Below are 11,083 nucleotides of genomic sequence, written 5' to 3' on the forward strand. Positions count from 1 at the left end.
GCACCATCACCACTGTACAGAGTTTCTGCATCACCTTCAAATAAACAAAGTAATCTGATATTTTACTTTAGTGTTCTGTCTATACACTCACTCAAATGTTTAAATAGTACACTGTAAGTTTTTTTCCCCTTTTCACCTCCTTGAACCTCCACCACCACAATGTTTTGCAGTATGCGTTTGAAGTAATTTCACTTCTACTAAAACTACACAGAGGCGGGGAGGATGTTTGAACAACTTAATCATTAAAACCACACAGTAATAAAACAAACTGTTGGATATTAAGGACAGCATTGTTCAATCCATTTTTACTACTAACGACTCAGAAAGTCAAAGCTTCACCAAAAGTAAACCAAATGCCTTCATGCAGTTTTACAAAATTACTGCTGAACTAATGATTTTGTATCAGCTTGTCAACAATAAGAGGAAGAAGGATTTGATGTTTGACAGACAAGGAGATAAAGCAGGCGTGTATTAAATGTTTAACGTGACTGAGTAAACTGTCAGCAGCCTTTGTGAAGCCTGCTCCCTGTTATTTGGGTTGCATAATCTAACAAGCAATGCACAAAAGGGATTTTTTGAATAGGCACAAAATCAATTCAAATACAGTGGTTCAGTTAGGTGTGATCTACTATCACTCATATTTATCATTTACATCCTGATAGTTTTTGTGTTTGTAAGCCTAAATGGTGTATCCACCATCCAATTCAGTTTTTTAAACATCTGTCTGTTTCAATCCAGATTTAAGAAACCCCACGTACATGTTAATGTTCATACTGTGAACCAAGGAGACATGCATGTAGGGATAGATGCTTGCTTTTAATTTTTTTTTGTTTATGCCAGGGGTGTGTGCGTGTCTGGTTTGTCTATTATTTGTTCTGTCACATTACCACAAAGCATAGTGAGTGGGGGAGGGGGTCTTATGATTAAAATGGTTTGCTTGTAGCTGAATAGCAGCCTGGTTCTTGTTGAAAGTCTTTCCAGGAGAATGGAGGTTTGTAAGCATGTTAATGCTCACAGTTTTGGAACGACATTTTCAACAATCACGTATGGGTGCAATGTTTATGTGTTCTCGTACATTTGGCCTTGTAGTGCTTTTTAACAGCTGAACAGCTATTTGCCTTTGGATCACCATTCGGAGGCCCAGGGGCCCAAGAGGTCAGGAGTGCCCAAAGCCTCTGTGTCATACGGCTGTCATACTATTTATTGTACACTATTGTTTGAAGAGGATTCAGTCAAAATTCCCTCTGAAAATTATCATCACTTTGAAGGACTGTCATGGCCCAGCCCTTCTTTCTGAACTGAAACACATGGATACTATATATTAAATACAAAAGTCAAGGTTGAGTCTATGGTAGTGTAGGAAAGAGTGGATGAGAGTGTCGAAGCCACAACTTGGGAGAAATCTCAGACCCCCTTTATTTAATAAGGCGACAGTGAGCTCCCTCCATCTTTCCCCTGCAGACAAGAAAAAAACAGAGGATTATGGCACCCTTGTGATGAATGTCTGGGGATTAGATGGGAGCCTTTTAAAGCCAAAGGCAGCGGCCACCATTTTATAATTTGTGCGAGTTTTTTGTGACACAATACAAAAACACAAATACATAACGATGCTTAACACAATTTTAATTTTAATTAATTAATTTAATTTTAAAGTTTGTTTTGAAATGACTCACAGACAGAGCCCAGGACCACCTGATTGAAGCGTGCTGTCTCTCGTCCACCAGGGGGCGCTGTGTTTTCTCCGCCAACACTTTAACCTTAGCGGGACACCAACGACCTCTTCCGGGTTCACGCTGACTCGCAAAGGCTGGAGATGAATCTATGAAGGCATAATTTTTTGAACCTAACTTCATTTCCCCGCTGAAGGGAGGAATTGTAGGTGTATTTCTGAGTTTAGACGCGTTGTTGAACGCTGTTCCCGTGAGGCTGCTGCTGGTTTTATTCGCTCCGAGCTGCAGCTGAAGATGTCTGCTGAAGAAGCGGACAAAACAACCACCACTGATGCTAGCGCTGGAGATGAAGAGGAGGAATGGCTGTATGGAGGTAAAATAAACATATGTCGTCCGCAAACACAACTCCTTTTGACCCAAAGAGGTGTGGATCAGTCTGAACCAATCATGAACGGCTAACTTCACCATGAGAGCTATGAGAAAATTAATTAGAGAGTTAGCTTGGAAGCTAAGCTAGCAGCGCCTGTTTGGTCTGCTGTCCTCGGCCTTTTGCAGCCACATGCCTTGAGAAAGAAGTTATTAAAGATGTCTCTGTAACATATTAAGGTAGTGTGTAACCTTAAAAAACATATGGTGAACACCCGTTTTGTCTCCCACTGTTCGACTTTGTGCATGAGCAGCCAACGCACGGCCTCTTTGGCTGATTATTGTTGCACTATCTTGCACTTTTCATCTTTCAGATGAGTCTGAGAGCAAAGATGAAGACGAGGAGGCCAAACTGAACGCTGCAGTCAGGTATTTAACATCTGTGTTCACCCTTTTTCACACCGTGGGTTTGTGAAAGTGATTTCAAAACTCAGAAGACACCTGTTTGCATCCAGAGGAGGTGTCATTCACAGCAACACTAAGAGAGATGCGAGTTCAGTATAAAATAAAAATTCAAAGATGGACCAGTTGTTTACTTATCCAGTCTGGTTTTTTTTGTAATACACACATTGCTGTTGTATATGCACATATAATTTAAGATTTACAAATTGAAATAAGTGTCCCGTGTTTACAGATATAGCAGATATAAGTAACCCTTTTAACAGCAGCAGAGAGAAAGAATAGAAAAGATACTTTTATTAAATTGTTGTCTAGAGCCTTTTGTCTACCTTTTTAATCCTGTGTGACATTTGCGTCATGATTTTGAAGTTACAGAGCTTGAAAGAAGGCTAACCTAAGAGCTACAAACTCACTTTATATGTAACCCATCATCACAGGATCTTTGAAAAGCTTGTTTCTGCTTTTTTGGTGTGGATGTGGTGTTCTTTTCTATTGGTATTTATCCAAAGAAGAAGTTTTTATTCTCTATTTGCATTAATAAATTAATTTGAGTTGTTTGAGGATGTTTAGAATATTTGGAGTAAAGAAACTTCATGTGTAACGTCTCATTGTGTCTTCAGTGCATCTGCTGATGCCTTAACAGAGGACGCTGCTGCACATGCTACAGGGAATGGAGTGGCCTCTGAGGTAGGACGCTTACATGCAAACAGTCACAGAACGTTTGGAGACGTGCGCTTTTTGTCTGTTTTTGTTTTTACCTCCCAGTTTTCAGACTTCGCTCCTCTCACAGTTGTTTTCGGTCCCTCTGAGAGATGCTTGAGTCTAAATCCTTTTTTTTCTCCCCCCTCTCTGGTCTGTCAGGTCACAGGTGAAGCTGCAGGTGAGGATGTCGACAGTGACAGCGACAGTGACGATGACGATGATGATGTCCGCGTTACCATTGGAGACATTAAAACTGGAGCACCACAATACACGTAGGTTTTTTTTTGTTGTTGTGTTTTTATTTTTTACTGAAACTGGCATTTGAGATGTCATTGAACACTATCAGCGGGTCAACAAGCTTATTCACCACAGAATGAGCTGTTCCTCTTATTCTTTACTTACGTGTGGTATTGTACGTTATGTATGTGACAGATTTTAATTAAGAAATGACCTTGTGACATTAATGACATGGTTTTGATACTGTTCCTTTTTCTGTCTCAGACCTTATGGAGCTCCACCTGTCAATCTCAACATAAAGACAACAGGCTCCAGGCCTTATGGACAAGGTATCACTGCCTATTTTTAAATGTCTCATTTTTTCAGGTTTTACCTAAATAAAACAGATTTTTATTTTTGATGTACTGTTCTGCACTACTCAAAACGGAGAGAATTATAGTAATAAAACATCAAATTATATATAATTAGATATAGATATTATACCCAGAAAGTCATGAATAGATTAAACAATTGTACGTGTCCAGTAACATGTTTTGTCGTTTATTTTCTGCAGCCTCCAAGCTGAAGGGAGTGGATCTGGATGCTCCTGGAAACATTAATGGGGTTCCAGTGCTCGAGGCGGACATGGAGTCCTTTGAAGAGAAACCCTGGAGGAAGCCAGGTGTGTGAGTGTGTGAGTGTGTGTGTGTGTGTGGCTAATATAAACAACTGTAAAAATATATAACCGTTCCTTTAGGCATGTTTAGTATTTCACAAGTCGTGTGTGTGTGTGTGTGTGTGTGTGTGTGTAGGAGCGGATCTGTCAGACTACTTTAACTACGGCTTCAATGAAGACACGTGGAAAGCTTACTGTGAAAAACAGAAGAGGCTGCGCATGGGCCTCGAGGTTTCAACTGTCGGCTCTGTGACGAGCAAGATCACTGTGAGAGACCTGTGTTTGCTTTGTTCTTGTTTTTTGTTCTTTTTTCCAGTCAGCTCCCTCTACATTTCCTCACCTTTCTGTTTTCTTTATTTTCATTTTCTTCTCTCTGTCTCATCAGTCAGTTTTAGTATGACCTCCAGGTCATTCTCTTGCATCCTTTAACTGGAAATTTCACATTATAAGAAACACCATACCCCTTTATTGAAGTCATGTGAACATTACCAAATTATATTTCATACACATCTATCACCTACCTTTCTAAATTGTTGTGCCTTCTACTTTAAAATCACAGACTAACTGTTTCTACCATGATTACCTAATGAAATATATGAACCAGCTTGTTTTGGCTTTGATTTAGGTTCAACAGGGCAGGACAGGCAACGAGAAGGAAATGTCCAGTTTGCCTGTTCACACCTCCAAGCCAGACTTCACTTCTCCTGTCAATCTGTACAAGTCAGCCGTTACTCAAGTCACGAGGTAACACTTGTGGTTTTAGCTTCACTTGTTAAGATATCTGGTGATATTACACACATGCAGTTTCCACCAGAAGGGATGTGTACAGAAAAGTAGGATAGCTATAAGTTTGTTTCCAACCACCTGTTTTGTATGTGCGTTTGGAAATTTGTGGGGGGGGGGAATTTAAGGTTTTACGTTTGGCAGAGCTTGAAAAATTGGTATATTGAAATATGTTATAATATATGATATATAATGATACGATATATAATATCATGTAATGAAATATATATATTTATATTCATATTATATATATTTTATATCCTCCATGTTTTCACATGGGTTTTCCATGGTTTGAGGTTTGACTGGTGCTTTTTTTTTTTTAAAGCGTCATCTTGTTACACCTACTTCTGTAAAGGTTTAAGTGCTCTTGACTAATATTAATAGAATCTAATATCTAATATTATTGTGTGTGTCGGGGTCGATTTACTCATCTCTTTAAACCCTGTCCTTTGTTTCAACACGGCAGGATTGCTTCCCCTCAGTGGCCCGGCCCGCCTATTCAAGACATGTCCTATTATACGTAAGTAGGCATGGCCTTGTTCCTACAATGTTAAATGGGCCTGATGGGAAATGTGTAAATCCAGGGGCATGGCGTTTTTCTTGACCATGCAATGTGATCACAGAAAAACCTCCACTGCTACTTTCAAGGCCCCAATGATGATTTCTTTTTTCCCATTTTTCTGTCATTTGGGATGGTTGATGTGCATGTGTCACAGAGATGTGGCAATTTCTGGATTCTAAGATGCATCGTTATGCAGATGAAGCGATTCTGCACCGATGTGGTCACATAATCCAAAGTTTGGATTTATAATTAGGCCCACATGTAATAAAACAATCCAGACCCTATCATTCATTTTTAATCAACAGATCTTATTACAGTGCAGCCTACTCAAAGTTACAGCCTTCTTATGTTGATTGTTGATTTTCTGGTCTTGGCCAGACAATGAACTTGTTAAGTTACAGTTCCCTTCCTCAAGCATCGTCGCTCTCTTGCATTGAATTGAGGGTGAGAGTCAGGCTAACATTACTTTTATATGTTGGGATATATGGTGGAGGAGGGCTGAAATCACCAGCAAGTGATAAGAAAAAAATGCACCCAATGTTTTGATATTTTGGTACTGCTCGCCACTTTCACCCTGAGCTAACGTGTGCAAGCATAAAGAACACAGTGATCCCAGTTTATGAGCCAAGGTGCTGTCATCTTTTCTGTCAAACTCAGAGAGGGAGGAAAGTCGCCATGTCTGTGGCAGCTTTTATAGCTAAGAATTTACAGCCTTTATCAGTCGTAGAGAATCTAGAGTTTTCGCCACTTGCTGAAGACTCATCTTGCTCTCATCTCAAAGTCACTTTACTGAAATAACTATGCCTGCACTGTACGGCGAAACCAAAGGGCAGGTAACTGAATCAATGAGTAAACCAGGTGGAGTAGCTATTATATGTGATTCCTGGACTTCTGTCATGATGGACTTGTATGTAACAATTTGTGAAATTTACCACCTTAAGGGTCATTACGTATTTGTAAATGATAAAACCCTTTTAAAGACCGCCTTGAAAGGTTTGATTTGATAGGATGCTCATAAGATTAAGAAAAATGTCAAATGTTGGCAAAGCTCAAAGTTATAAATCATTTTGATGGTGTTTAACAAACCGACTAATGCCACATGAAGTCCTTTTGAAGATGCATAGTTTTCTTAAGTCATTATCTCTTCAGGGGCACGATTGTTTCACACACATGGAGACATGGAGTTTTTTAATTTACATCATTGTCAGCCTCTATTATCCAGTATCAGGAGATATCATGGAGACTTTTACGTGGTGTAGATAAATAGCTGATGAATCATTGCCTATTGTAGGTGTGGAAGTAGACGGTGTGTATGTGAATGTTACTCTTGTTCTGGGTACTACTCCGTGTCCTGATTTTTATTTTTTGTATTCTTTTTCCAGGAAGACGAGCGGTACAATAGATGTGATTGGTGGGCAGACGGCCACCATCAGCAGGGTTGAAGGGCGACGCAGACACAATCTAGATGGCAACAATATCCAGGTGCACAGAGAGAACAGTCATTCTGAATCAAAAACACTAACAGGGGGTTACACTTCAGCCTTATTTATTCAAAAGAAACAGAGCTGAGTGTGTCGTCATCCCATCCTCTGCTGTCTGCTGTTGTGCAGGTGATCGCTGAGCAATCAGATGCTGAGCCGACTCCAGCTAAGATGCCCGCCTTCTTCCCTCCAGGACCCATTCCTCCAAACATACCTCCACCTCCTTTCCTCCCTCCGCCACCCAACGTCAGCGCTGCACCCCCACTCATCCCCCCGCCCAGTAAGTTCGTCATCATTGTCATCATCATCCTCTGTTTCTTTTCCAGCAGCTCTCTTTGTGTGTTTAATTTAAAGCAGCCATCCTACCCTGGATTCATGCCGTTCTGTTGTTTTCAATGTGTCTGTTCTCTCTCCCCTCTTAATCCCTTGCAGGGTTGCCCATTACTGTTCCTCCTCCTGGTTTTCCTCCTCCACCAAGTGGGCCCCCTCCCGCCATCATCCCCACTATGGACAGGTAACACACATAAATGCGCACACACTCTCTTAGGGCCCCCTTTTAATTGCACAAGTGCAAACGCATCTGTGCAAAAAAGCTGCGTGAAGTGGAATATTGATTGGAGGGTGGGGTGATTTAATAAATATATGCAGTCACATCACTGGTCTCATCACTGTTAAACAGCTCTGCCAATCAGTGTGAAGCACGACAACAACAGCTCATCAAATGAAGAATCGGCTTCTCCAGTAAATCATGTGGATGTCTATAAGGCCCAGAGTGGCACCACAAATCTAGAGCCAAAGGCAGACGGTGTGGTTTTAGCACTTAATCAGTACTATGATGATTGAAGCAAATGATAAAACACTAGTTTGGAGAAGCAGTTGATATGATTACTTCAATCATAATTCTATTGTATTTCATGTTGCAAATGGTTGCATCATATCTTAAAAGGTGGCACAGCAGTGTTTGCTTCCTAATGCATTTCAAGAATAAAACATTAACAACTGGGAAGGAAGCTGTGACGTACAGGATTAATGAGCCCTGGTAATCTGACGTCCCCGTATAACAGAATAACGTCTGTGTGTGTGTGGTGCTGTGCACCAGGATTTCTGGTGTCATTTGCATGTGATTTAATGACCGTAAACACAGCGGACAGTTCTGTGTAACGACACTGCAGTCCACCACAGCGCTCCTGAAATCCGAGACTTGACATTCATCAAAATATCTGTCCCGCTGCCCTCAGATTGCTGCAGAGATTTAATGAACTGAAGGAAAGGCTTTTCATACATGTGGTTGTGAGACGTCCTTTCTCAGCGCAACATCTAAGACACATTTTTCATCAAATACCAACAACTACCTTCTACAGAGTTAGTTCTCGGCCTCTTAAATCACTCCATACACACACAGATTGTAACATGTTGCCTTCATCCTGTTTCCACAGTGGCCATCCTGGAAGTTATGATGGACGCTCTGTACCCCCCTACCCGTTCCCTCAAGGTAGGAAGCTTTACAACGTTTTCTAACCTCAGAACTCTCATCAATGGACTGAAAACACGTTCTCACATTTGAGTTGCTGTTTTAATATATATGAAAAATAATGACTGAAATGTATTTAAAACAATGCAAACAGGGATATGTTGACAGATTAAAGCAAATCTGCATTCTTGGCTATTCATTTTGTCGGTTCTAGTGTTGTTGGAAACGCATGTTATATGTTACATTTGTTAAATTTCACCCATCGCTAACTGGATATCAACAAAGTCTAATTTCCACGAGACATTTGAGCACAAAGTAATAACCAAATCTTCTGTCCCCTTCGTCTTTGCCTTTTCAGGAGCATACCCTCCACCCATGGCTGGAGGTGTGCCTCCTCCTTGGCCCCCGATGATGGACAACTCTAAACCCTGGGACTACTATCCTCGTCGAGACGATAAGAGGGAGAAGGAGAGAGACCGGCCTCCCAGAGAGAGGACACATGAGCGGGAGAGAGAGAGGGAGCACAGCCCTTCAGCTATGAGCTACACCAGGTGAGAGGGAGAAAAGCACATGCACTCACACAAACACACGTATGTATTTCACAAGCCAGGTGATGAGTTAAGTAGCATTTGTGAAGCCACCAAATGTGATGGATGATGTGATGAATGATACACTCATGCACTCATATTCACAGATACAGATTGATTTACTGCAACAGTCAAAATCCGAGAACGGATTTGTTTTGTATGCATGCAAACACAATATAATACTGTTATTGTTCTTTCGACTTCCATAGCGACGAGGAGCGCTATCGCTACCGTGAGTATCAGGAGCGGGGTTATGCAGAGCGACATCGTGACCGGTCGAGCCGAGAGAAGGAGGAAAGACACAGAGAGAGGCGGCACCGAGAGAAAGAGGAGGGACGCCACAAGTCCTCTCGCAGGTAAATGAACAGACAGAACTTTTCTCTTAAACCAGTAGAAACCAATAGTTTTTTAAACCCCATCACCCAAACAGCGATTATCCAATCGCAGCTTAGCAATTGTAATCATAGACTGCATAAAAGAAGTGGACATAGCCACCGTGACGTCACCCGTTGGTTTGTGGTCCACTGTTTTGAAGCATCGAGTTCAGCTTTACGGCCGTCGCCATCTTGGTTTTTGTTACTAGAAGTGATGTTCGTGCCACAAAGGCTGCCTCGGATTGGTTAGTCACAACACAGTCCGGCCTTAAAGCATACACTGCTGGTCTATTTTCCTTTAAATGGAACCAAAATTTACTAAATGAAGACTGTAAACTAGCACCTGAGGCCATAAACCCGTTAGGAAAGTGTTTACTTAGGTAATAAATCAATCAAGAAGTAGGGCCATTTTCCCATTGACTTCTATTCAACCAGAATTCTTTTTGCAGCCAACATAGTCGCCCTTTGCTGGCCAATTTAAAGGCACTTTCGCATTGGCTTCACTTTACAAACCCGGAAGTTACGTCCACTTCTTAATACTGCCTATGATTGTAATGAGATAGAGCAAGCCTTTGGATTTCTCCATATGATGAAGCCGTGTGCACAGAGCTGTAGTTAGTGATAATGTGAGCATAATTAGCTCACGAGCTCATCTGTCAGCGACGGGTGCAGAAGCAGGCTTCTTGTTGATGGTGCGATGATGTGATCATGCTTTTGTCTACCTCTGAAATCCCATTTGTTCAAAAATGACTGCAAATTTTGAGTGGTACATCTGTTGACGTTATCATTTGTAAAGTGCATATGTCCCCAACGGGGAGATTGACAGAATTAACAATAACAACCAAGTGGGATAGAGGCCTAGCAAATGGTCACTTTTTTTTTTTTTTAACCCACATATCCTGCCTTTTTCTAATTTGGCACCATACTGCCTCCCTCGCCTTTTTTCTCTTCTCCATTTCACTTCACCTCTTTTTTCTTTCACCTATTGATCTTCTTGTCTTCATCTCCCTCTCCCTCCCTCCTTTCCCCCCACTGCCCTTCCTCCCTGCCCTTTACTTTCCCTCTGATATCTCTCTCCCCCCTCTTCGCCTCTTCTGCCCTTTCCACACTTTTCGCCCTTCTCCATCCATTAGCAGCAGTAGCAGGAGGAGGCACGACAGCGAGGAGGGTGACAGCCACCGTAGGCACAAACACAAGAAGAGCAAGAGGAGCAAGGAGGGCAAAGAGGCCAGTGAGGAGATCAGTGCAGACCAAGAGAACCAGGAGGCCATGGAGTAGCGATCACCGCCTCCAACAAAACCAAGAAGTCACAGAGTGATCGATGCGCTCTGTCACTTCCCTCTCCATCAATCTCAATTCCCCTCCAACCCCTGTCGTTCATCCTCACCATCACTTCAGACGGAGAATGGATGGAGCAGAGGAGGTGATGAAAGAGGGGTGTTTGTCCTCTTTACTTCACCCGTCTTTCCATCACCAGCTGACATCAGACAGGTCGTCAATCTGTCTTTTAACCCCTCCTCACTCTTTCCCCGTCTCCCCCTCCCTCCTCTCAGAGCGGCACCTCAATAATTAGGCCATGCTCAGAGATTTCACTGTATAGTCAGGACGATCAGCAGATTTAGCTCTTTTTCTGTCATTTGTTTGTTCGTTGTCCCTTTGTTCTTGTCCTGTATGAAGACATCTATAGAGAGCTCTCAGTTTGTCAAGTTCAATTAAAAAAAACACTTTTGATAAGA

General features: G+C 41.8%; 1 protein-coding gene across 2 annotated transcripts; it reads left to right on the top strand.

Moving 5' to 3' along the window:
- The first annotated feature begins 1,791 nt into the window (after positions 1 to 1,791).
- On the top strand, positions 1,792 to 11,083 carry fip1l1b (FIP1 like 1b (S. cerevisiae)). 2 transcript variants are annotated; one of them, XM_070827616.1, is made up of 16 exons: positions 1,792 to 2,043; positions 2,411 to 2,465; positions 3,116 to 3,182; positions 3,357 to 3,469; positions 3,699 to 3,763; positions 3,988 to 4,095; positions 4,226 to 4,356; positions 4,715 to 4,833; positions 5,339 to 5,392; positions 6,817 to 6,916; positions 7,045 to 7,195; positions 7,348 to 7,429; positions 8,352 to 8,407; positions 8,745 to 8,937; positions 9,183 to 9,329; positions 10,481 to 11,083. In XM_070827616.1, the coding sequence occupies exons 1-16, from the start codon at positions 1,965 to 1,967 to the stop codon at positions 10,623 to 10,625; spliced, it is 1,665 nt and encodes a 554-aa protein (XP_070683717.1). In that variant the 5' UTR covers positions 1,792 to 1,964; the 3' UTR covers positions 10,626 to 11,083. The 2 variants fall into 2 exon arrangements, with proteins under 2 accessions (XP_070683717.1, XP_070683718.1); XM_070827617.1 differs by having other exon boundaries at positions 10,484 to 11,083.

This window comes from Pempheris klunzingeri, chromosome 3, assembly GCF_042242105.1.
Source record: "Pempheris klunzingeri isolate RE-2024b chromosome 3, fPemKlu1.hap1, whole genome shotgun sequence".
Taxonomy (NCBI): domain Eukaryota; kingdom Metazoa; phylum Chordata; class Actinopteri; order Acropomatiformes; family Pempheridae; genus Pempheris; species Pempheris klunzingeri.

Excerpts from the sequence above, each read along its gene's own strand:
- fip1l1b (XM_070827616.1), top strand. The coding sequence starts at position 1,965 with ATGTCTGCTGAAGAAGCGGACAAAACAACCACCACTGATGCTAGCGCT. Across the intron at positions 4,096-4,225 it reads GAAACCCTGGAGGAAGCCAG|GAGCGGATCTGTCAGACTAC; the intron begins GTGTGTGAGTGT and ends GTGTGTGTGTAG. Across the intron at positions 7,430-8,351 it reads ATCATCCCCACTATGGACAG|TGGCCATCCTGGAAGTTATG; the intron begins GTAACACACATA and ends CTGTTTCCACAG.